The following is a 27204-nucleotide window of genomic DNA, read 5'->3' as shown; positions in this document are numbered from 1 at the left end:
AGCTGCAAGAGCACACTGCTGGCTCATGTTAAGCTTTTCATTCATCAGGACCCCCAGGTCCTTCTCTGCAGGGCTGCTCTCAAGGACTGCTCCTTCCAGTCTGTATGGATGCCTGGGATTCCTCCGGCACAAGTGCAAAACCTTGCACTCTGCTGTGTTGAACCTCATCAGGTTCACCCGGGCCACCTTTCCAGCCTGTTGAGGTCCCTCTGAATGGCATCCCTTTCTTCCACTGTGTCAACTGCACCTCTCAGCTTGGTGTCGTCAGCAAACTTGCTGAGGGTGCACTTGATTCCATCGTTGATGTCATTGATGAAGATGTTAAAGAGCACCGGTCCCAAGACAGACCCCTGGAGATGCTGCTCATTTCCGGCCTCCACCTGGACATGGAGCCATTGATGACCACCCTCTGTCTGCGGTCTCTCAACCAATTTCTTATCCATTCTTATTTTGATACCTTTAAAATAAGAGAGGCGTAATGGAATAAAAACAAAGAGAATGAGAAAAGCTGGGCTAGCAGGCAGGTGACAGGTGATCACTATCGGAGCTGAGTTGTGCAGTTGCAGGGCTTCCGGAGTAGGAAAGGTGTCTGTTGTATTGTTACCCAGCACATATATCAGTGTCTTCTTTGTGCATTTAGAAATCTACATGTAAGCAATGTCCGAACAGACAATGCAGTGTCTGACACATTAGAGCAAGTTCTTGCTGTAAGGATTTTCTGAGTAATGTTTTTATCTTTGACTGCCAATTCCTCTATCCTACTTTTTAGGTTTACTTGGAGTTCAGGTGCCAAACCTCTTTTAATCCCTTGTTTTCTTTTAGCAAAGAGCTGAGAAATACCTATGTCACAATCATTTTAAAGGGATAATGTGCTACCGTTTGAATAAGGTGACATCCAAAGCACTTAACATATTGTGTGTTAAATGTCCAGAACCTGCTTTTTTTCACTGACTTTTGTTCTTTTTTGTGTTTTTTTCACTGACTTTTGTTCTCTTTGATTGTTTTAAACACTCATTATTTATGCCTATTAATCTTTCATTAATCTAAACAAACTGTGAAAACTGTATTGCTTCTGTATTAATGTCACTCAAGGGATTTAGCCCTTCCTTGGCACAGCATCCTTAAGGTCAGTATTTTTGTCAGAAGGGGAATCTACTTAGTGGCTGATTAATGTAAAAGTAAATCTACCGACTTAGATTGGTCTTTTGTTAATTTTAATGTTAGCTCTGTGTTTTGTCCAGTCAGGAAATTGCTCTGTTTTTTAAATGAACAAAGTCAGGCTTCCCTGTAAATTCCTGCTGCATTTATTTGAAATGGCTATTCTACGAAAAGATGTTGAAGGCACATGAGAAACAAGCCAAGTGAGAACAGCCAATTTTTTAATAGCGATCAGTCTTCATTTCTTGTAAATCCACTAGTCTTTAAGTCCTTGAACCCAGGAGTCTGTAGTTCAAATAGTGAGAGGAAAAACCCCAGCAACTCTCTCTGTGATTCTTACCCAACTAAGCTCTGAAGCATAGGAGTGACAGAGATGGGTCCTCACAAAGCAGTGAGTATTAGAGGGAAGTTCAGCAGAGGATACGTACAACTCTAATCATTTTTGGCAGTCTGTCAGAAGAAAAAAATGAGATTTCCTCTATAAATCTCTACACTGTGCTTTTGAATGTTATTGTTTTATCCAAATCCGTTCTGCGCATGAATCACTAAATGCAATAGTAAAATCAGGATGAATCTGGAGGCTTACTTCAGACCTCTCAACGCTGTGCATATGATCAGAAAACTCTTTTAGGCTCATAGCCATATCACAGAAATAAAAGCTGAAGGAAAAAAATTTACTATTCTGTTAAGGACAGTTCCCTTCTGAGTCATGAATGCTCCTTGTTTGTGCATTGTTCATCTTAGTATTGAATCTCCAATACTTTGGGAATTGTTTTTTTTTCCACTGTTAACTTGATTCTATCAGTCTAATATCATTGGCATGGTTTCTCACTCCTTTGGTGTTTCCATCCCCCTGAATTTCAAAGCTAAAAAGTAACCAGCTCAAAAGTACCCAGCTCAGCAACTTTATCATTTGGAGAAGAACAAGATACTCTATATTTATAAATTCAGATGTGTCACATATATTTCCTTTCATATACAAGAGTCCATCTGAGATTTGGCCATGGCACTGAGAACTGCTAGATACTCTTGCTTTATTTTGCTTTTTTAAAGAAAACTATTTTGTTAATTTATGAGGATTATGTACCTAATATATTGGCTTAATTAAGAATGGAAATAGTTGTTTTATAAACACCTTTAAAAGGACACTGCTGATCTGTCAATAAGAACTGCATTTTAGCAAGGAACAAAATTGTTGTCACAGACATTTTCCTTTTGAAATCTACTGAAAAGGATGCATGTACAAGAAAGTTGCAAAACTGCAAAGACTCATGTTCTTACTAAGTTACAGAATAAACTGAGCAGAAAATACTTTTATTCTTCTCTAGGTTGTTTTTAAAATTTCACTGAACCTTCTTTGAAGTTAGTAACTCATAGTCCATGATTCATTGCAATAATAAAGTTCTGAATTACTGAGCAAGTAAACATCCTGGCTGCAGTAATAAAACAGGACATCCAAAAGGCACAGGCGTAATACTGCATGCCAGGAGGTTTTAAAATACCCGTATTGATTCAGTCATCTTTGTTGCCCAGAAAAAATGTGTTATGGTCCAGATGTGCAAAAAGAGTAAGAATATCCCATAAAACCTCTCTATTCCTATTGTCTGTAAAGGTGAAATTGAGTGGTTTCTATCATGAAAAATTGTGAAAAATCAACATGACTTTCAGTCTCCAGATATTCAAAGCAACAAGTAATATTTGGTTGTCAGTGATCAGAGAGTGAGAAGAAATTCCTCAGAATACTTGGAGACCTCATCTTCCCTTTGTTGCACATGCCCATGTGTCAGACAGGTCTTGTAGCAGGGCTTCTGAGAGGAATTGCTGTGTGACAACTCAGTAATCTCCCTGGGGTCTTCACTCCAGATGTGGAAGATAATAAATGATCTTCATAGTAATAAAGCGTCTGGAAGCTTTTTGGCTCCTTAGTTTTTATATTAATATATATGGACTGTAACAGGGAACTTTCCCCTGACTGAAGAACAAGAGTTCTGGAAGTTTCCTCCAAGGCCATTCATCTAGTCGTCCTGTGGATACTCACAGCATTTTTCCATCCTTTGCTTCGCTAGACTAACAACCCCACCAAATTCTGCCACTTCAAATTCAGTGAAATGAGGATTGTTGATTTGCACCCCATGAGAATCTCTGCAACATACAGTGAAGCATTTTTCTGTCTAGTGTATGCAAGTGCTATTAGTCAGTCAGTGTTTTGAAATGGTTAAAATCTACACAAGGCAGAGGTAGCTCGGGAGCTCATCAGTGACAAGTTCAAGAATTTACAGCTTGATTCTGGCCTTCAAAAAGGAGTGTGAATTAAAGGGAGCAAATGTCAAGAACAAGGATGAACTGAGGGCCACTATGTTCCTGAGTTACTTCACTTGCATTTAACAAAGGTGTGGAAAGGGAATAAATAACAAAAGATATCAGGATGAATTTGCTCATACCAGGTACTGCTTCAGTGACGAAATACAATTTAGGACGTAGTATCATTGATAATGGGTAATGCACAGCTGTGTGTCTTATGAAACCTGGCCAACTTGTGTCCCTGCTTTCCTGAAGCTCTCACTGCAGTGCGTCTAATGATCGAAACTTTCTTAGATTCGTGAGGAATTACTTCTGTGATTCTGGCAAGTTGTCCTTATTCTGCAGATATTCTCTAACAGTGGTGTGCTGTGTCACTCCTTTCTTATTTCCTCAGCTTTGCAATCCACACTGTCCGTGTAACTATGAGCTTATCTTAGTAAGTAACTCTTCTGAGAGTTCTGAGTGGTCACCAATATACATTATTTTTTCTCTGCACTGTCAGGGCATATACATGCCAGACCGAGAGACATTGTCATCTTTACTATTCAGACTGAGTAGCAGTGATCACATTTTTGTGTCACCTGGCACATTTCCTTTACAGATTGTCCATATTACTTCCTCTTCTTCAGCTTTCTTTCAAAATGCATCTTCTTTTTCCATCCTTTTTTCCTCCTCCTTCTTTGTCCTTCTTTCTCCTGCATGCCCCGTTTTTCTTTCACAATCCACCCTGCTGCAGACGTGAGCTGTGCCGTAAGCTCTGTAAGCTCTGTGAGCACTCCCGTGTTGCCGTCTCTCCCATTGGCACCAGCGTTGCTCGCTCGTCCTGCAGCCGCTTGCTGCCACCTCTCGCAGCGATGGGGGCATCACATGTTCCAGGCTGCGGGGGCTGCCCCGAGTCAGACCGATCACCTGCTTCCCCCCGTGTTCCCCCTTCTTCATAGGAAGTGAGCTGATGTTTAAAAGAGGGAAGTAATTTGTCAGACTTAGCCAAGACCGTCATGATGTCCTGGTTCTGAGCACTCTTTGTACCTGAAAGGTGTCAGCTGGTGCAGGAGTGGGAGAGGAGAGCATGCTGGAGGTATCTGTCAGCTATGTAGAAATTGCTTGCTCTCAGAAGAGCGAAGAAAACCTCTTGCAATATTTGTTTACTTCTTGTACTGTTCGTTGGTGCAGCAGGGAGAGCGCAGCTTTCCTCATATGCCTTACCACATAATGTTGTGCAATTTTGAACATCTTCAGCAGCAGCAAGAACAGATAAAAGCATTGTTAACTATTATTCTTATGGATACTTTTTTGAAAAAAGTAACTTTGAGTTACAACTATGAGATCATTGGAAATGGGTTTTGTTGTGTTAACTGCCTTTCCTTTGCTATGCCCTCTGTCTCTGCTTGCATGTCTACGTTACATATGTAGGCTGGGAAGCTGATGTGGCTTGCCTGTAGCAGGAACCACGTGATTCCACCACTGTGCATAGGAGGGCATGATTTGGAAAGCACACACCAAAACACATGAAACATGGCACATATCCACATCCTTGCTCATCCCTGTACAGACTGTCTCATGGGCAACAGTACTGAGTAATGCTGCAGGATTGTTTTTCCCACAGTTCTCAGCTTTATTTACTTGATCTTCTCGTGTACCCGAGAAGCACAGTATGGACACCACATCTGTGAGCCACATCAGCTCCTGTTCTGTGGAGGTTCAGTAGCACAGAGAGCGTGGGAAACCATCACAGTCACTGCACTGTGATGCTGAAGAAAATCTCTGCTTCTGCAAGGCATTTGTTCTTTTAACTATATCTGTCTCACTTGACAAGAAAAAAACAAGAGGGAGCTTGCTCCTTGAAGGGAATAGCTGACCATTGCCTCTTCATTCAGTGCTTCCAAGCTCCAATATTGATCTTCAGATTTTTTTGTTTGTTGACTCTGCTGCAAACTTGCTAAAAGTTCTTTCTGGCATTTTGCAGAGCACTGTGCATGCCTCCCATCTGTTAGCAGGAATGCCTACGTATTATTGATCAAAACTGGTCATCAAATTAGCCTTCAGTCTTCAGCAGAACATCATTATTTTTCAGGAACTATTGCAATACTTTGAATTCATGGGCAGAATAGTCTCTTGTGCGTTATTTTCCTTTATTTTTCACTGAAATATTTTGTTCCTTTTACAGCTGTTAATCTCATCTTTCTTTCTGCTAAGTTCTTCATGCAATATGATCTCATTTGATACTGACAGAAAAGAAGTTACCTTCCTTTCCCCAGCAGCATTGTTCCAGAACTTTGCTGCTGGCCCTTTGTGGACAGGTGGTACCTAGAGCAAGGGCTGAGTCAGACTGGCAAGAAGCATGATTAGGAACTGACCTCTTGTCTGCTGGCTGCATCCTACTTTCCTTATATATGATGTATGTTAAATTATTAGTACTAGACTGTTTAAAATACCATCCACAGACAGCAAACATTGTCTATTTCAACTTGCAATTTGAAAGAAACAGAATTTCGTGGTACTAGAGAAATCATCCTGCATTCAATAAAGTACATTGTCCAACAGTAGTTAAAGTTGGTGGATTCAGAAGCAGAACCTAATTGATAGAGCAGTCATTTTCAATGTACAAATCTGAGCTACAGTAAATAACACTCCAGGTCTTCATAATTGTTTGCAATTTTAAATGTATTTAATTTCCCAGTTTGCATCTCCATCTTTCTTGTTATGCTTTAGCAATGACACAGTGTGTCTGCTTTGAGAGTGAGTAATATGAAGTAAGTGTACTGTTGCATACAGTTTGATCCATCATTGATTTGCACATTGGAGCACATTATTTTTATGGAAGTTTAAGTTTGCTCTAAGTTCTGATACCCAATAATTCCACATGAACCTTTTAAAATTACCGTGATAAGTACTTTGCCTTAATCCCCTAAAGTACATCTTCCTGTTTCCTGTACTGCTTAGCGAGCTTGGTTATTTTTGTATCAGTTACATCCTCATGAGTATTTCCCCTACCTAACTGCATAGGTTTCTGTATGTCTTACACAATGCCCTGCCTGCGTCCCTGCAGAACTGCCAGAGCTCTGGTGGCAGTAGGACTGTCTCTGAGGTGAGGGTGACCTGCTCTGCTGTACCCCAGTTACTAACTGACTACCTAACAGCATCAATGACTGCTGTTCATACTTGAGGCCAGCTCCTTTTACAGTTACATTTTATTTAAAGAGACTTTCAAATAAGCAAACAAAAAGAAAACAACACTGGGGAACTTAATCTCCAGAGGATTTAGCCCTCTGACAACTCTAGATTGTCTTTAAGACTTCTTCTATTTTGAAGCCCATCCACATGTAACTTTCTGTGATCTGTTACAGCATTATATTCCTTTTTAAATCATTAAAATATATGTAGCGTTGAAACTACACTAAATGGAAAACTGTGACCTCAAACAAATGTAAGCAGAGGGATGGCATATCTGGATTCCTGATTCTTTTTGCAAACCACACCATTGTTTCAGCTACTGTTTTGGCAGAACAACTTCTGGCTGAGCCAGTTTATACCATGGCTAATCTGCGGCCGCAGCAGAAAGGAAGCAAAACACAAAGAGATCCTACTCTTTTTTATTTACAGCACAGTTGTGGCAGTTGAACATTTTGGCTGGGCAAGACTAGATCTCCTCTACCAGAACCAGCATGGCAGAAACCATAGATTTGCTAGGTTTTTTCCTTGTTTCCTGCTGCTGAATCTGCATCCTTAGCCAAGCCATTATCTGGGATGAAATGAGCGTTTTTTATTCATTTGTTGCCGTTGTGCCTAAATGCATTCAACTGAGCTATTGTATTCATTTATCAGAGTCTGGTACGGTTTGTCCGGGCGATAGAGCTCACACAGGGTCCTGTACAATGTCGATAATTACCTCCTGTAGCAAACAAGAAGTTGAGAAGATGCACCCCAAGAGTGCCAAGCATTCTACAAGTCAGCATGACAAGGTTTCCTCCCGTCAGGCACAAAAGCCTGTGGTTTTGAAGGCTGGAATCCTGACACAGAATCTGGAAACAACTGATTAGATAACAATTTTTGTTAGAAATTGATCTGGTCATTAAAAAAGTAAAAATATGAATTGCAAATCGGTAAAAACCAAGAGTATATGTATCCCAGATAAATCTGTTCCATGCAGAGAAATTCTCATGCAAGTTAAAGGAACACCTGTGTGGTGAAATAGTGAGTCGTGTCGTAAGGGAGAAGAGAAGAAAATGGGGTCTTAGGAATGCATTCCTCTCAAGCTAGAGTGTAAGACAACACATCTTAATCAGCATTCTGTGTGCATTGCTGTTCTCTCCATCGTAACTGATTGCACTTCTGGCTGCATTCTTATCAGTTTTTCTAGAACAGTTTGTATGTCTCATAGTCCTTGATTTATTTTCCGTATAAAGTGGTGAAGTTTTATTCCATTCAATTCCTTTGGCCATGTAAAGAAGTGACTGTGTGACTTCTACCCCTGGAGATGAGGACATGGTCTGTGCGAGCTTTAAATATGGTATGTCCCAGCCTTAAATACAGCGCAGGCATCAACAGAAATATCCTAACTTAGGAGGGTTTTCCAGTATATCATTTTCTTATATTCTTACAACTGTTTCAGTGAAACTAGCTATATTTGTTCTTGATTCACATAGCTGAGGATAGAAACAGGAAAAACTATAGCATGTCCTTCATTACCACATTCGGTTATAGAAGAAGAGAGAGACCTGAGTCGTGCTGATTATAGGTATCCTGCGAATGAGGCAATTTTGCTCATGTCCTTGAAGTAGAGGCACAAAATTTTATTTTTCTTTGCTTTGTTTTTAAATAATTTAATGTGTTTTAATAATTAAATTAAAAGAAAGTTCAAGCTTGAAAGAGGAAACTATGATACACAGAAAAAATACATATATAATCCTCTTGAATCTTTTATTCTGTTTTGTTTTCAATCTATGTTATAATAGTTTACAGTGTTACAGTCATGTGTTAATGATGATTTCTGCCAGATGAGAATTGTTTGGTGAATGATGCAAAGTTTTCTATAAATTCAGGTCAAGGTCAACCAAAACCGTGTTGGGATTTAGGCAGAAGCCACCAACTACTGAATACCATAACAAAACCGAGTCCCATAGCCAAAATATTTCATTTCAGCATTTTCTGAAAAAGAACAGTTTGACTTCTTTCCTTTTGCTGCAACATTTCATTTGAAAATGTGTTTCAATTTAAAAAATGAAATTTCTTTGAAGTTCAGAAAAATTGAATGTGCTGTTTAAATCTTTGTCATTAGAAAAGCAGCTATTTTAGGCTGGTAAGAAGAATTTAAAATATTTGGTGGGGGCATAGGCCACAAAGCTTATCAAACCTCTTATTTACACAAAGGTGTTCAGTCCTTGTTCAATGTCCAAAGTGTAAAATGAGGCAATACTGCATAGTGACCAAAACAGAAAAACATCTAATATTCATGTATTAGTTACTGCTTATGTCAGTGCTTGTCATTGCAGAATGTAGAGGAGAGGACACAACTCGAACCAATAAGGCTAAGAAATACAAATTACTTTGGTGTTCTGTAAGCGTTTCTGTCTCGACAGTAAATAAAGCAGTCAGCAGACAGGAGGGTCACAGAATGCCCGTGCGCAGGAAGAAACGTCTGATGCTTGTGGGTGTCTGTACCTTAATACTTTTTTCAAAATTCGAGTTTAAGTAAGTTTCACCAAATATTTTCAGTTGCAGTGCTGCAAAAATACTTGTGAAAGGCTTTGCAGGTGGAATCCAGCAATGTTGTGTTGTTCATGGCCAGGGATCATTTCATCAGTCATAAACACCTGATAATGTCCAAATTTTGGGTGCGTAATGGAGAAATTTTCTTTGACAGATGATTGTATTTCACAGATAGTGAAGACAGATAAGCACTTCCATTTGCTGTGATCCCTTTCTGGAAAGCTTCCTAGGCCAAGTAGGAAATGGTGGCATTTTGGAATGACTGCTTGATTAGACCCTTAAAAATTAAGAAATTACATGCTTACTTTGAAAGCAGTGAATCATATGCACAACTTTTGTTTCTATTTTTCTCATAAGGCTGACAAGGCTGAGCAATTGTACCAGTCGTTTCTTGGATCTGCATAATTTCAGCTTTGAAAAATAATGGAAATTATGAATATTGAAGCAGCATGTGGTAGAACAGGCATATGCTTGTGAGCCCTCCTCTTCTCTGTCAGACTAAGGCCATAACTGCACAATGAGAAATACACAAACCTGAACTCAGTTCAAGGTGGCAACTCTAATGGTAGCAATACAGGCCCTGTCACACTGCTGAACTGCTCAGCAGAGCAAATCTAGTGCTTTGGTTAGTCTAGCGCCGAGCTCTGCAGTACCACACTTCCCTTAAAACAGAGCTTTTCTTTAGAAGGGCAGGAGTAATGCAGGTGTATCTATACTGAACTACAGCTCTAGCATTGGCATACCTCCACTCTGGGTAGCAGACCATGGCACTAACATCTCCATTCTCACAAAAGAAAGCTGGATCCATCTTTGAAATTTGGCCTTTCACAGATATAGACATCTAGATATCTGCATGTAAGCAGAATTTATAGCTTGCCTCATTGCTCGTAAATCGGAAGGAAAGCTAATTATGTATAAAAAGTCCTGTGCTTCATTTTAACAGCATATTGGTCCAGTTTATTCCAGGATTCCTTTGATTTATCCGATTCTGTCTTCTGCCATTTTCCTTGATAGATCTTCTGCAGTGGCCACAAATCAGCAAGTGCAGATCACCTGAGCTGGAGACATTTTCATGTTATTGGACTGATGGAAACCTCACTACTTCAGGAACAATACAACTGTTGTATATGAAAAGGTATGAAAGCGTGTATGTTGTATATGAAAACAGTGGAAGAGGGAGGAAAAGAATGGGAATTCATTCTTATTCTAACCTACTTATACGCAGATTGCTCCAAAAGTAATGCCTCCTACTTATTTGCCTGGAAACTACAGCAGCTACAAAAAGTGCAGTAATGCTATTTGGTGAAGCAAATTTGCAGCTACACAACAGTCCTTTTCAACATAGTCATCACTGTTAGCTCTGCAATTTTGCAAGCCGTGAGCAAGAACATGTATGCTACACTCATAAAAATCTGCACCAGCCTAGAAGAACACTGTTGCTGTTGCCACTGCTGAAACGCACAGCCCACCACCTTGCTGCGCTCACATCCACTGTTTGGTCTATACAAACATTCAGCAAGCATCAGTGAATGTCAGTGGGTGCCATTTTTTTCCAGGGGAGGAATTCAGTGTCACACCTTTTCTTCACACGCACTTTCATGTCGGATGCCATTGTGTCAGACTGCCACTCTGCTGCCGTTTGTCACACAGCAACAAAACGTATGGGATACTGGTGGGAAGGTTCAGCCTCTACTACCATACCCCTACATCCATCCCTGGTGTCCTGGGGCAACATAATGAGGCATTACTTTCAGAGCAGACCTCATGTCTGCCTGTTAACTCATTGTTGCTAATTTTTCACTATAATACAAACAATAATGTATTGAAGGGCACAAAGCTGTGTCTTAAGTGCATATTTTTGAATTTATTTTTTAATTATCAAATTTTTTGCAATCTGCTAGTTTCTCTTCTTATCAAGAGATTAAACGAAACATACAAAAGCATGAGACATCTCCTACTACAGTTCTTTTATTTACAAAGTGCACTCATAACTGTTTGAACAAAAGAGTGGAAAAAGGTAGTTTTATTGCTAGTACTTCCAGCGTTTTAGAAGTTCTTTATCCCAAGTAAGATAGCTTTTTCTCTGTATTTCTTCTCTTTTCTTTCACATCTTGCTGATATGGGTTGTTTTGTGTCAGCATTTGCCCTCAGACACTTTCCCATGTGAGTATTAGGTGTCCCAGTGCCTACATTCCCATCGTGGTCACCAGCGGAAGTCCACTGCCCATAGTTTTGCAAGTGGTGCAGCGCTGATCTGCCTTGCAGTCTGGCTTTCAAGTTTTGGATCTCATCATACAGATAGGTGCCTTATTGCAATTAATTTTGCCTGAAGAACAGTAACGTAAATGCATGTTAAATGACTCTCTGACTGTTCTTTCAGAAATGCCATCCAACGCATAGAAATGCCACTAGCAGTACATGAAATATTTATGTAGGTTGGGTGAATAGTGGTTTGACTCCATTGTAAATCACAGGAAATACTGACACGTTTTCTTACTTCTGTAGGAGATATGACTTATCAACTGCACGTCTTCTAACATCTGCAATTTATACTTTGTAAAATCCATAAATCTCTCTCTCACGTATCTCATGATCTTGTTGTCATTCTAGGAATGATGAAGACTGGAAAGAATGCCCTGATTATATCACTGCAGGAGAAAATAGCTGTTACTTCAACACATCCTACACCTCGATTTGGATACCGTATTGTGTTAAGCTTGCCAATAAAGATGAAGTATTCGATGAAAAATGTTTCAGTGTTGATGAAATAGGTACCCTTCCATTATTCATTTTATCTCTGTAGTTTTTTAGTGCAATAGGTGTGATTCTGTAAGCTTTCATACTATATTTGAATTCTCCCCCTGAGAACAGTTTCTAAAAAATAATACATATAGGAGGCAATTTGAATTTATAAAATATGTAAAGTGATCTACATCTAGGTAATATTGCCACTGTTGAGAGCAATCCAAAAGGATGAAAGCAAATATGTCATTTTACTTTACGAATACCAGTGCTCTCAAGTATGTGCGTCAGTGTTTACCTTTGCTGTCACTCTGATTCCTTTCTAGGGAATGCTGTATACCTTTGGTCACTGTGATCAAGGATGGTGCTAATGTCTTGATTCTGCAAGATTCTGGAGCCCAACAGATTTTTGTTCCTGAACCAAATAGATTTTTATTCCCGAATCAAAACATCTGCAGAGTCAGGATGTTTAGCATTTCTAGGTTAGATCTTCTATTTAGTGCAGTATGAATTGTGACTGGGATTTCCAGACATTTTTGCTGGTGCATATCAATGGTGTATGCACATGCAGTTAAGACTGTATTCCCACAAGTGACTAGAGCGTACCCACTGTGCCCTTTTGTTGAGCTGAGCAACATCAGAATTACTTTTCAGATACTGATTTTCAGTGTATTTCTAAATTATTTCTGAGGTTGTTACCAAATATTTGTATTCTGTGTGACTTCAATTACTGTTTTATTTGTCAAGAGAACTCACTATAAATTCTGATGGAGAGTTGTTTAGTCTCAGTGTTTTATAAGCCACTCTTGGAAATCATCATTAAATAGGTAATACATCCTTAGTCTTCTTTATTAACTATTCGGGTGAGTTTCATGCAGAGCACGTCTGCTGGTGGTGGCTAGCTACCTTCTTGTCTCCAGACATCTAGTGATTTTGTCATTGACACTCATAGGTTCAGATTTTAATCAGCAAATGTGCGGTTAATGTGCTTTTTTTAGTCTTGAAATAATGTAGCTGTGTATAGTAAGAATGGTCATTTTGATTTGAAAACTGGTTTACTCTGTTTAAACAGTACTACCTGATCCCCCTGTGCATCTTAACTGGACTCTGCTAAATACTAGTCAAACTGGGATCCATGGGGATATTCAAGTACGATGGGATCCACCACCAACAGCAGATGTTCAGAAAGGATGGATTACTCTGGAGTATGAATTGCAGTACAAAGAAGTTAATGAGACGAAATGGAAGGAGGTATGGAGGAAATATTTACTATGCAGTAGTCATAGTCCAGTGCAGGCTTGTCCTGTCCCTACCCCATTTGTCCCATTTTGGAAAGCTACAGTATTGTGAATGCTAATTAGATGATGCCTTAAATTTTAAACAATAAACACATATTCTTACGAAATTTTCTGGCAGACATTTTAACTTTATATATCAAGATAGCTGGCATACAAGTAAGATAATGAAACCCTGAAATCCCTTATGTGTTATATTACAAAGTGTAGCAATAATCAAATATATAAAGGTTTTCAAGGATAAAATGTTTCTCTGTTGTTTTTCCTAAGCCTCAGCTCTTTGAAAAAGTACACAGTATTTTCAGTACGTGGAACAGGAATCTTGTATTTGGAAAATGTCATTATGTCTGTCCAGATTCTGCAGTGTTCTAATAGCTTTAAATATTGTTTTAATGCATTTTTTAAAAGATTGAATTATGATTTAAAATTGGATCAATAAGCTAATAAAATCAAGGCATTGATAAAACATATCAATTTCAAACAAGACAGAAATGTATAATTTGTGAATGTATAGGTAGTCCATGAAAGCATGAGGTGTTTACTTCTTGAATCTTTTCCATTTTATTCTAAAAATCACTAACTTTTCATGGAGTTTTCCTGTTATGGGGGAAATAATTCTACCCAGCTTACCTGAATGTATATAAAGACCTACTGCCAGGATTCTACAAAGAATAATTGCATGTGTAGACTTTTTTCTGAATACCTGACCAACGTAATGTCTTCTCAGAGCACAACTCTTTCTTTATTCTCTTACTGAATGAATTGAGATAAATGACAGAAGGAAAGCAGGTAATACTGCTGAGAATTTGTCTTAATCTCCATAAGGCAGGTTTACCAGCTGAAACATAGCTAAGACTACTGGGCTCCTTCTCTCCTCTGATCCTTCTTAGTATTATGTTTTTCTGTGTCCCCTTGTTGGTAACAGTAAAGACCAACAGGCCCTATATTGTCTGTAACTTTTTTCAAATGCTTGCCTGAATTTATTTCTATATTTGTCTAAGCTATGTATTCTGTATTATCTTTACATTTCAAATGACTTAGACTAACTTTTGCCATAAATTCTTAACATGAAAATCTGCCGCCTTCTTAAAAGATTTACAAAAGCAGGTGGCAATACAGAAACCTCTTTAAAAATGCAATTTGTATTTTTTTTTATAATCCATAAGGTATCAATCATATGAATCTCCTTCTAAACCTTTGTTCTTGCTCCAGTACCGTTAGTAATTCCAGTATGCCTTGGGATTGATTCTCCCCAGGACAGCAAAGCTTGAAGTTCAGTGTTTGTTCTTGCAGAAAACAGATACTCCTGAATACTGTATTTGCCTAAAGAAAGAAGGGTTTATGCACCGGAGCTGTAGTTATTGTGTGTTACTGCACCTTTCGTTTTAAAACCATAAACATGGCATTGAGCCCCTATTAATTGGAATACAAAAGCCAAATTTGTGAACAAAATCTTGACCTGAATAGCAAAATTCCTACTGACCACAGGGGAGTAGCAGTTTCTCCCTGTGCATTCTTTCCTACAAATACCTTCTAAAATGAGTGTTGAAACAGAAAGGAAGGGATGTCCACTTATGCTTTGATTAAATTACTAGTTTTGTACACAGAAGATAATCTCAGAGTGCACAGATACATCATAATGATGGATAACTCTGATACAAGAAAGTAACATAGAAAAGAATTTTCCATGCTTAAATTCTATTAAATTCTCTTTGCTGAGCCTTGCAATTTTTGTATAGGTTTCAGGATTAGCCTGATTGTTTTTTCTCATACACCATTCAATTTTTCATTTACCTGTCTTACAATTTCAGGTCACATCAGTTACACAGCCACAGTAATTCTACTTGATGTTCTTCAGCTCTTTGTGCTGGCTTGCATGCTGCCTTTTCCAACTGCTGCTATTATCTGGGGTACATAAAGTTTAGTGTGGGCAGCATCCCTTTCTCAAGAATCTGTATGAAGTGTTCCAGAAAAAATAATTTATCTACAGTGAAATTGAGTGTGCTATTTTCTATGGCTTCTTTGCAGAAAATAAGTAAAGTAGAATAGTATCATATTCCCTTCTCCATGCTTTCCAGTTGCGTTGTCTTCCATTATTAGCAGAAAAAAAGTGATCTATCTGTGGTCATCACTTCCTCATCCAAAATCTGACTGGTCATCTCTGGGAACACTTGCATCTAGAGGCATCAAGGATGACAGTCCTCCACAGATCGTGTCTAACAACAGAATGTGTTTTGAGTGTAGATTGTGCAGCAGTGGTGATATTTGGAAGATATTGATGATGCTTCTTTGAAGTTTCAAGTGGCTGTTGTTTTTCTTCTTACCCCCACAGAAGTAGTGTTTTAATTCTTACCCTCACAGAGGTAAATTTACTGAAGTAAATATAGAATATATTATCTGCCACATGAATTTCTATTTTGTGCATATTTTCCTTATTTTTCTAGATTTTCTATACTTTCTGTACTCCTACTATAAAGTCAGAGCTCAAATGCATGTTTTTATACGAGGAGGAGGGGTAAAGAATGGCGATCCCTTGTATTAAGACCTCCAGTATGATTTCCTACATTGTTTGATACACAGCAGCAAGAATGTTGCAACTAATGCAGGCATTTTAAAGCCTACAATGTGATGCCAGCTCTACCAGACTCTTTTTGCATTTTCTCATTTTATATATCCTTGAAGATTTTGAGAACTATGCAACCTTTGCAAAATAATTAGATTTGTTAGATGCAATAAATTTGTTTTTTAAGCCTGTAAATCACTTTTCTTCGTAAAATTAATTATTCAGGGGGAATCAGTTATTTTAAGGGTCCCATGTTATTTTAGCAAGTTTTTTAGCATTGTGGTGTCAATAAGGTTGTATCTTAACAGTAGCAAGAATCTACAGCTAGGTAAAATCAGCGGAGTTAGTCACAGCTGCCTTTCTTCACAGAGTATTTAGAGAGTTTTGATTCTTAGCTTTTCATCTCCTGAAAGTCCAGTGTCTAGCTAGTAAGTCTGAAGTAAATGGTGTGACTTCTCTCTGAACACTTCTCATTGTGTCCTTAATGTTCCAAGCGGAAAAAATACCTTTGAATGTTAATTTCTGAAACCAAGAAGCAGTGTAAAATTGTACAACTCCCTCAAATATATCACAGCCTTTCTGTCTTTGCAGTTAGAACCCAGGCTCTCAACAGTGGTTCCACTGTATTCTCTGAAGATGGGACGAGATTATGAGGTCCGAGTCCGATCCAGACAGCGTACCTCCGAAAAGTTTGGGGAGTTCAGCGAAATCCTCTATGTTTCCTTTACTCAAGCAGGCATTGAATTTGTTCATTGTGTTGAAGGTAAATAAGATAAATGCATCATAATGTTCTTATAACCATTGCCATCTTTTTGCTTTTTTCTCCGTTCTTTTGATGTTGTATGCTTGAATGGGTTGATAAGTTAGCCTACCACATGCAAGTCATTTGGTGAGATTAAGAGCATGCAAGTTACACACAGGTTCAGAATTAAATTCAACAACTGTTTCTCAGTTCACTAGAGTGCAAAAGTACAGGTAGCTTTGAGGATCAGAAATAGTATCTGCTCCTACACATGCTATACAGCCTAAAATGGAGACAGATAAACCTCAACCTCCACTGTGCAGGGAGAGCATTCCAGCAGTGAAGCAAGAGCTGTGGTTTCTATCACATTGTTACACTGTTTTCTAAGTCTGTTATCAGAATGCTGTGCTTTCCTGATCTCCTTGATACAACCAAGGACGGTTTTTCCTATTTCTTTTGTGCTTGCATTTGTTTTAAAACTGCCGTTAAAAACAGAAGCAGCAATCACTGGGCACTGCATTTTTTCTATCAGAAGAATGAGACAGTGCCTTTTTCTAAACTTTTCACGAGATGAACTCTGCAGTAAATTATCTTAAACTGCTTAACTTCATTTTGTGAAGCATCAATGGAAATACAACCAACCTATAACTGTTGTCTTTCACAGTCTTGCCAGAATCTCCTTTTTAGCAGCTTGTATTACCTAGTTTAGCTAGTGTTCTGTCCATATGATTTTGTTTACACAAGTTAGTCTGCACTGTGTGTGTCTGCATATGAACAAAAAATACCATGAAAATCCAAGGCCGAGCAGTTTGCTTCATTCACTACAACCCACAATCTGCAAGTGGACTCATATCTGTACTTATAGAGCAGCAACGAATTATTTGAAGGTCAGTTCTCCTCCATCTGCAGAATTGCTGGATTGTGACACAAGCTGGAAGTTCACAGAGGAAAACTGAGGAAGTATAGAATGACAGAATATTATGTTCCTTGTTTTGTGTTTCACCTGTAGGAATGCATACTTGACATTTTTGGTGTGAAGTGCTTAAATTCACATGTAGTAAATTCACATGTGGTATTCTAATTTTTTTAAGCAGCTGGATTCTGGTCTCACTGATGTTAGAAGTTTCTGGTTCTACATTAGAACAGGGTCCTGACTAACAGAGAAATAATCATATAGAACTTCAAGTAGTCATGTTTGAAAATATGAAGTTAACGACTTAAGCTGGGAGCAGATGTCTGAAACTGAAAACTTCTCTTTCCTAGAAGGCTATAAATTTGTGTATAGGCCACTCTACATGGTATAGAATTCTAAAGCTTCCTGCCCAGTATTTTTTGACCCTGAAAGTGAAGTTTGAACATAAAATTTAAAATTGGGAACAAGTGAGAAGAATCTTAGGCTACAGCCAGAATAAATTTCTCTATAGTTTGTACTTTACAGTGTCAGGTTAATTTACAATTCAGAATTAGCATTTAGTAAGCAATAGTAAGCAATTGATGTTTTTTAGAAGATAAAACATTTCATTTATCAGCATTGTTCCTCATCCCTGCCAAATCACTTTTATCAGGCCTGAAATTCTATGTAGCTGCCTGCAAGGTCAAAAACTTTTTTTTTTTTTTTTTGACAATTGGTACAGCTCACAACATAATGTTCTGCCTTCAGAAAAAGTGGCATCATCCTTTTTGATACACACTGTTAGTAAGGTCCTCTCTGCTTGGGCTAACAGAAGCAGTAACATGAACTACAAAGGGGTCTACTTGGTAGCATGCTCCCAGCTGACAGAATTTTCCTCCAGTCTGCTTTTGCTGTATATATTGCCTGTGCTATGATCTTGCTCATGTCAAAAAGTTCAGACTCTTTTTGCAAGCAGTCTCAGTGGACTCACAAATGCAGCATGGAAACTATTGATATCAGAATGTTTTTATTTCTTCTTGCTACAGAACTTTCACGTTTATCTAACCAAAAATGTTCCTATCAGCTTTTCTGACTTTGGAATTCTCAGGTGACTGCAGAGAAGGTGTAAGTTGAACGTGCAACAGGGATTCAGATTCTTGCTAATGTTTCTGTTCTCTGTTTCCAGAAATCGAGTTTCCCTGGTTCTTAGTAGTTGCCTTCGGAGTGTGTGGGCTGGCCATAACAGCGATCTTAATCCTGCTGTCTAAACAGCCAAGGTACAGAGGTTTATCTGTCATATTTCATTTATTTGTAGTTTAAGAAAAGGGTGCTTCAACTTGGGACCAGACACTATTTTGATGATCACTGTCCACGGCTCAGGCTACATGGATGCTGGCACATGTGCATACAGGGCTTTGAGCAGGAGTCTTGGATTGCAGAGCGCTTTATAATATGGTATTTACTTAGTGTACGTAGACTTTGAAGGCAATTGGTATATTTTTAGTTCATTCAGATTCTGTGAACAGTATTTTTTACACACTTCTGCTCAAAAGTTTCACTCAAATTATATATTTGGCTTTGTTCTAAGGCTATTCCAGTATTCTCTGGCTACTTCACTGAGCCCTGGCAAGAGCTTGAGTCATGGGGTGGTATTTGGCATCTATGGATAGACTGTGCCTCCTATAAATAACAGGGATAAAATAAAACAAAACTCAGGATTGTGTCATTCATAAAAATGTCACAATGACACATTTATAAGAATGAGATAGTGGTCTCACAGCAAATTCATTCCCTGAAATATGTGTTCAGGGACAGATTTTGACAGAATTAATTCACTTTAGAGCAATGCTATGGTCTAGCCCCAGTGCACACATACATATTGTCATACCCAGGACCCATATTTTCCTGTATCTAAAAAGATCCCAATTCATTTCTTTTTCAACTTTTGTTTCACAAATTCTGAACCAGGCTCCTTAGGACAGATGCCATAGGATCAAGCCTTGAGACACACAGGTTACAGTTATCTGAAGCTAATAAAGATGCTTCCTGAACTGTTTCTTGAGTCCATGAGTGGTTAAATCCTTGGGCTGTGTCATTAGATGGATTAGTTCCCAGTCCTGTCAGAATATCTGATTTGTGGACTCAGATTTACCTTCTAAAATAGAGAAGTAATCCAGTATAAAGAAAATGTTGAATTTTCCTTTTGGGATTACAATTTATGTGTTTGCAAAAGAAACAGAGAGGTAAAATGGAAGAGGGCCATAGCTAATTATTAGTTATTTTCTCAGAGAATTTTAAATCCATTTTATGAAGGATTAAAATAATGTCTTGGCAGCATGAACACATTTAAGCAAGTTCTTTCTCAACAATGATAAAACCTTCTTATTATATATTAATTTTTGCATCAACAACAGTCTTGTAGACAACAGAATACTGGCCTAGCCAACTTTATTTTTCTGTTCCCCTGTTTAAATTAATTGGGCTCATGCAAGAACTACTTTATTCCTTAAAAAAAAAAAAAAAAAAAAAAAAAAAAAAAACCTTTGGGAAAACATAAAAAGGGAAACAATTGGCAATGCTCTAGTTTATTCTCCTTATATAAAGCATTAAAATAACTGAATGGAGTCAGAGTGGACTTCAGCATAAATTTTTGTGATTCCAACAAGGCAGGCTACAAAAAACTGGGGTTTGTTTTGTTTTGCTTTAGTTTGAAATGTGTGAAAAAAATATTCTTTTCCTTAGCACAATTTTAGCTGAATCCTCAAACGTTTCAATTTTGAAGCAAAGAAGTCTAAGTGCGACATAAAGCTTTCTTTTTTGTAGCCTCCTCAAAAAGGACTGCTGTAAATTAAAAACAATCATTTATTCTTTTCCAGGCTAAAAATGCTGATTTTTCCTCCTGTGCCAGTTCCAAAGATTAAAGGGATTGACCCAGATCTCTTGAAGGTAATGTTGCATTCTGATATGTATAGTAGGAATCACTGTAGTAGTGGCAGGCTACAACTGCTATCAAAGACAGAACAATTTTCTATGAAGAAATTACATCTTCTAGCAATGTGTGGGGAGATGCAATAGAACAACTTTTCATAAAATGTGAAAACAACAAAAAAAACCTTCTTGTAATTATTATATCAGCTCCAGTTAGCTTTCCGTAAGTTTGCATTATTAGAAGCACAAATATTTTTATTCTTTCTTATACAACATCTGTTTTTTCTTGTTTTATAGAAAGGAAAGCTAGATGAAGTGAACTCCATCTTAGCCAGCCATGACAACTACAAGACACAGCTATACAATGATGACTTGTGGGTTGAGTTTATTGAATTAGACATAGATGACTCCGATGAAAAGAACAGAGTCTCAGATACTGACAGGCTCCTGAGCGATGATCATCTGAAATCACACAGTTGCTTGGGAGCAAAGGATGATGATTCTGGACGTGCCAGTTGTTGTGAACCAGATATTCCAGAGACAGACTTCAGTGCAAGCGACACATGTGATGCCATCTCTGACATTGATCAGTTCAAGAAGGTAACAGAAAAGGAAGGGGATCTCTTGTGCCTTCATAGGAAAGATGATGATGAGGCACTTCGAAGTCTTGCCAACACAGATACCCGACAGCCACCTACTAGTACTCAGTCTGAAAGCAGAGAGTCATGGCCTCCTTTTGCAGAGAGCACTGACTCAGCTAGTCCATCAGTCCAAACTCAGCTAAGTAACCAGAATTCTCTGACAAACACTGACTTCTATGCTCAAGTGAGTGATATTACTCCAGCTGGAAGTGTTGTACTTTCTCCAGGGCAGAAATCCAAGGTGGGGAGAGCGCAATGCGAAGGCTGCACAGAACAAAACTTCACCATGGACAATGCCTATTTCTGCGAGGCAGATGTGAAAAAATGTATTGCTGTGATTTCCCAGGAAGAGGATGAGCCGCGTGTTCAGGAGCAAAGCTGTAATGAGGACACTTACTTCACCACAGAAAGCCTTACCACTACTGGTATCAGTCTTGGAGCTTCAATGGCAGAAACCCCAAGTATGGAAATGCCTGTCCCAGACTACACTTCTATTCATATAGTTCACTCTCCACAAGGCCTTGTGCTCAATGCAACTGCACTGCCTGTGCCAGAGAAAGAATTTAACATGTCTTGCGGCTATGTGAGCACAGACCAGCTGAACAAAATCATGCCGTAGCAATTCTTTGACTAGATGTGTGCAGTATTTCACAGCAGAGGGTCAGCTTGGGCTTGTGTGCTGAAACCAAAATGAAGTCTAAACATTTGTTGTGGTTCTTAAAAGTTTATCTCAAATGTTGAAGCATAAAATATTCATCATAATATTCCTCTTGTTCTGTAAATATTATCTATGAATTTGTCTTGAGACTGCTTAACTAGCCGTGACTGTCTTGTTCTTGTGGGTGTTGATTTTTGTGATACTGAACATTGAAATGACTATGTTTAATGTACAGTAAATCACGCTTTTTGTAAAGCTAAAAATCAGGTGGTCTAAAATCTGAGAATTTAGTAAAATCGTGCAGTTGACAGAGATCTTTCTATCAATAATTGGGAACTGAGCATGAGGGTGAAAAAATCCACAGAAGTAGTTTGAAAAAAGCATCTATTTTGATCCATATAAATTAATAAAATATATTTTAATACTTAGGCACAAAAGCGTAGATGTTTTATATTACACTACATGATGTAGTTTAATTACAATGGCCCATCCAAGGAATGTAAGAGCTGCAGTCTTGAAAAAAAGTTTTCTGTTTCATAAAAGTTTTGTTTGCAGCAAAAATTAAAGATAGATTTTACAGAGCCATTTTATACCTCTAAAAAAATCTGTTGAGAAATTTTGAAATATTTTAGGAGCTTAGAGTAATTGATCCTATTGCTTTCTTATGGTAACTAGTATAGAAATAGACATGAAATTTAAAGTTTTGTAGAAAACTTTAAACTATACAAAATATTTGGACAAAAATTTCTGTTATTCATCAAATTCTGGTTAATGATAATATACTTTTTTAAAGCAAGATTTCAGTGACCACAGTATTAAGGAGTATGGAAGTACACTTTCACTGAAAATTTTTGAAAACACATGAATAAGCTCTGGTGATTTAGTAGCATAATCTTTTCATATCTGACCGACTTCTGAAGCCCTCCGATGGACAAAGCTACCACAACAGTTATTAGACTAACACATGAAGTATTGATTAAGAAAATAAGGACTTCAGGATTTGGCCAGCGGTTGATTTTTTAAGCTATAAACAGATTTAAAGTCTTCAGTGGAACACAGGAATTTAATACAGTGTTGTTAAAAAGGATTTGTCCTCTTTGCATACAGTATCTCCTCTGACTGCGCTAGGCAGACTTAGGAAAGAAAGGTTATGAGAAAACCAAAACCAAGTGGGAAAGTTCTCTTTGTTTTTAAGTATATAAAGAACTTGACAGAGCTTTGCAATGAGTTTTTATTGCTTCAGAAGATTCCTTACTAGACTATAGCTCCATCATAGCAGGGTTCTTCTGATAAAGCAAATGGGGATGTTCATTGCCTTTCTCTGACATGAACAGAAGTGTATGACGTGCCGTGAATGCAGATCTTGCTCATGATGTCTCCCACTGAACTCACTGATGCTCTCTTTGTGACCAAGGGCTACAGGACTGAGCCCAACTATTGGGTGGGATTTTTACGTTTAGAACGTACTTATGGTAAATGTGCATTAGGTATTCTGCTAATTTGCTGCTATATTTTTCTAACAGCTACATTATTTAGTTTCATATAAAATTTCATAGATGATAGACACTAATGCAAGTAAAGCCTATGTGTGTTTGGAAGAAGTTTCTTACTCTGTTTCTATTGCCAAAAATAGTTAAATACCTCAATCAAACTCAGAATGTTGTTTTGGTACTTTACTGGTCACACAAGCCATTATTCGCCGGTCAGAAGATGTGTCTTTCAGTTTCTATTTAACTTTCCTTATGTCAGTGTTTTGTTTGTTTTCCTCAAAGTTTAATAAATGTATTGTCTTTGATCTGTCCTGACAGAATGTGTTTTATTGCAGATAATTCAGTGATTGTGGAGAACAGAGATTCTGCTAGGAGAAATCGAGTATTTCTTACTGAGTCAAGAAGAATACAGCCTTCCTTTGAACACAAGCTATACCTGCTGGCATTGGTGTTTTCACTTACTGATATTTATTTAGTTAAAAATAGAACGACGTACCTAAATTTGTAGAAGGAGATAGGACATGCTGTGCCCAGCACTGGCCCAGACTGTGTTACTAATTCAGCAGACCTTTGGCTGGCGCAGCCTGTAGCAGATAAATAAACCACATTAGTTTGAGATTCACACCTACAATTCAATCCACAAATCAGGTTCTGACAGTCCTCAGTACTTTCTTATAATTATACTTTAAACCTATCAGTAAATGAACTCTGAAATGTCAGAAATACAATCTAGTCTGTCTATAAAAAACGTCATACCTCGGATGTTTCCTAGTGTGCACCTTGGTCATTTATTACTGCCTGTGTTCTCTATACATGGGTAGAGAGGGAGCTTTTGGAATCCAGCTGGACATGACTAAATCCTTGCCTCCCCAGGCAGTCAGGGTATGATTCAATTCCCCGTACATAGAAGTCCACTGCCACTTCTGGGACTCCAGGAAAAACAGCAACAGGGCTTATGTAGATTCTGCTTCATCTGAAAGCCTGACTGATGATAAATTTGGCAGCTGAATTGATCCTTAGTGGAGGAGAACAGGTTAGGGAATGTAAATATCTGTGTCAGGTGTGTGTAAGTTACCACTATGGCCAGCAGTCTAAAGAGCTACCTATCTGGTCAGGTTTGGCATCTGCTTTAGGAGAGTTGGTTGGGACTCTTCAGACCAGAGTAGAAGCATGGACGTTTTGCAGAAACAAAATTATATTAGTTAATTGAAGTGTCTTAATGCTGAGCTGAATTTCATCTCACCCGGACCCTTTGATGAGAAGGGAAAAGAAAGCTATTTCTATTTTCTTAGGATTTGTGCTGTTTGTATAAACTTAGTACAAATTAACTGTCCTTATGAGTGAATGTGCTTGCTTGTATCTTCTTGAAGAATTAACCTTCAGAAGGGTTAAGCCTTTTTTAAGTCTCTATAATTGTTTAAGCTCCACTGGGAGTCTGGGGATTCACAGTTGGGGAATCTTAAAGTAAGAAATGGCAGTAAGTACAGTAGTTCTCTGCTGCCATAAGGGGAAGTCCAGCTATGACATTTTCGGTTCTTTCAGCAATTGCTTTTAAATTATTTGATCCAACCTGAATATATTCATGGAAGGAGAATATTAAAAGCTATATTCTGTTAATTAGTGAGTTAAACTAATTGAACAAAATTCTGGGTGAACACCACAGAGGATACACAGGACCACATGGCCAAGAGCAAAGGAAGAAGGAACTACAGTGATCTTCCTACAGGAATATTTTTGATCATAACAATTTTCTTGAGAAGCTCATCCTTGTGGGCAAGATGAGGGACGGAGGGACGTGCAGCTGAAGGTAGGTGTATTTGCAGGGAAGTAGTGTAACAACCTCTCTTGGTGGCAGCTACCATCCATCAGTTTAAGAGGACTATGGAAAGCTATCTTGAGCTCCTTCCTATCTCCATCAGCAGCTCAAGTTTAATGACTAACGACTGTCGGTTGTGTGCACAGTGCACTTATTCTGAAGACAAGTCCAGATGGTGGACTTGCCTATGAACTCTGTGTTTTGTACTGGCAATTTGCTGTTTTCATATGGAACACAGTAACCTGTTATTAAGGTACAAGGCGCTTGCATAGCAGCCTATTTGTTTGCTTTCACCTTTTCCCTGAAGTGGGGCAAAAATTGTATCTGTTTCTGCCTTTTGGTGTCATCAGAAAGCACACTTCATCGTGAAGGAGTTTGATTTTGAATCAGTTTTCTGCATCAAGATTTCCAAATTACAGTTACAAAAAACTGAATATTTATACAATTTTTTGTTAAGGCATAATTTTGTGAAAAAACAGCTTACAATTCTCTTGCTTACTACTTGAGTTGAAATGTTTTTCCTAATCCTCTATGCAGGAGGCAAGATCAGTAGGTTAAATAGGTGTGAGGTGTTATATAAGCTTTCACTGTTATTATTAATGATTCACGTTTATGATTGCAGTCTATGTTGGGTGCACTACTGTTGTTCTCAGCTCAGTACCACCTCTTAAGAGCACAGGAATAGAAAAATAACAAAATGTTGGAAGTCCAGTAGATGGCACAGAAGGCTAACTTACTGAGCAGGAACCTCACCTGTAGTTCAGGTGGAAAATGAAAGTATTGCCACTGGAGAGAGAGAGGTCAGGCAGCATGGGAAGCCTAAGGGAACCAGACACCCTGTATAAAGAAGTATCCCACAGGGTGCCAGGTTAACTAATCTGAGAAAAAAAGACCGAAAATGCTTAAAGTATGGCATTGTTTTTTATTTCTTTTGATTGTTTGTTTTAAATTGAAGAAGCAAAGCAAACTCTGTTTTGGAGAAGGATTACTATGAAAGATTACGATGTCATTACACGTTTCCTTATTGTAATTGAGAACATCCTTGTTTGCACGTACGGTGCAAATTGGTACTAAATAGTTTCCTTAGCCAACTGACTTTTAGAAGATACTACTGGACGTATATTTATATTGGAAATCTCTGTTAAAATCTAATCTAAATGTTCAAAGTCTGTTTTTTTTTTGTTATCATTAATTGCACATACAGTCAGTGCTTTAACAACTCTAGAAATCATGCCAAACAGAAGCGAGATATACCTGAAATCCATTTCCATTATTTGTGCATCACATAACAACTGTCATTATTTACTGAGTAAGCGTCTCATCACTTCCTCAACTCAGGGCCATAACAGAAAATGTTCAAAAGAGATGGAAGTGGAAGAATATCAGTGATATTTAAGACTCTGGCCAAGCAGACCAATAGCCAAAGGAATACAGCAACGGTAACAAGTTGTAGGTGGAGCTGTATGAGTGGTGCGGATGACAACACTGTTGTCAGTATTTGTAATGAAAAGCAGATACAGCTATTAAAATCAATGCATCTTGTAAATTAACACAAATGTTTTATAGGTTTTTTTTTTTTTTCCTACAGACTTTTGCAGTTTTTTCACATTATAAGAGTTTTTATGTCCTAATATATGAAATTTATCACACTAATGTTATATACGCTTACTGAAAATCAGAAATCAGAGGATCCTTCCACATCATGTTGCAAATTATGAGGGAACATAAAATTACTTTCTCCCAGTTGGAAAGAATGGAAGTCTGAAGAAGGCTTATCTTTAGGGAGTAGAATTAAAAGCAAAGTTGAAGAGATGACAGCAATCTACTCTCCACTCACAAATCCTATAAATGAAGCTTCCACTGCAATCATTACTCCCCTTTTGAGCTTAAGGAAGTGAAATATGTTTGCTAAGAGACACCTCAGGACAATGCACGCCAGGAATCTGATTCCTTGCACTCTTTCTTCAGTAGTAAAACTAACAACATACATTTCACATATTTCTCCATTCCTGTTTTATATCATAGAACACAGAATGGCATGGGTTGGAAGAGACCTTAATGCCTATGGCATTCTAACCCCTCTGCCATGGACAAGGCTGCCACCCATCAGATCAGGCTGCCCAGGGCCCCATCCAACCTGGCCTTAGTGCCTCCAGGGATGGGGCATCCACAGCTTCTCTGAGCAGTCTGTGCCAGTACCTCACCACCCTCTGAGTAAAAAACGTCTGACCTAAATCTCCCCTTCTTTAGTTTTAAGTCTTTCTGTCAT

At 38.2% G+C, this 27204-nt stretch overlaps 1 protein-coding gene across 4 annotated transcripts in view; it reads left to right on the top strand.

Annotated features, from left to right (window-relative positions):
* Positions 1-23434, top strand: part of GHR (growth hormone receptor) — a 129819-nt gene extending 106385 nt beyond the window's left edge. For all 4 annotated transcript variants that reach the window (XM_042825592.1, XM_042825595.1, XM_042825593.1 and 1 more), the window contains 7 exons: positions 10183-10303; positions 11779-11939; positions 12983-13161; positions 16360-16531; positions 18589-18679; positions 20279-20348; positions 20628-23434. In XM_042825592.1, the coding sequence (XP_042681526.1) occupies positions 10183-10303; positions 11779-11939; positions 12983-13161; positions 16360-16531; positions 18589-18679; positions 20279-20348; positions 20628-21590 (1757 nt within the window). In that variant the 3' untranslated portion in view covers positions 21591-23434. The remainder of the gene's footprint in view (positions 1-10182; positions 10304-11778; positions 11940-12982; positions 13162-16359; positions 16532-18588; positions 18680-20278; positions 20349-20627) is intronic.
* Positions 23435-27204: the final 3770 nt, after the last annotated feature.

Source organism: Centrocercus urophasianus, unplaced genomic scaffold (assembly GCF_019232065.1).
Source record: "Centrocercus urophasianus isolate 14NV4802_14NV808 unplaced genomic scaffold, USGS_Curo_1.0 seq_25, whole genome shotgun sequence".
Lineage (NCBI taxonomy): Eukaryota > Metazoa > Chordata > Aves > Galliformes > Phasianidae > Centrocercus > Centrocercus urophasianus.
This window is presented reverse-complemented; position numbering and strand designations above follow the sequence as displayed.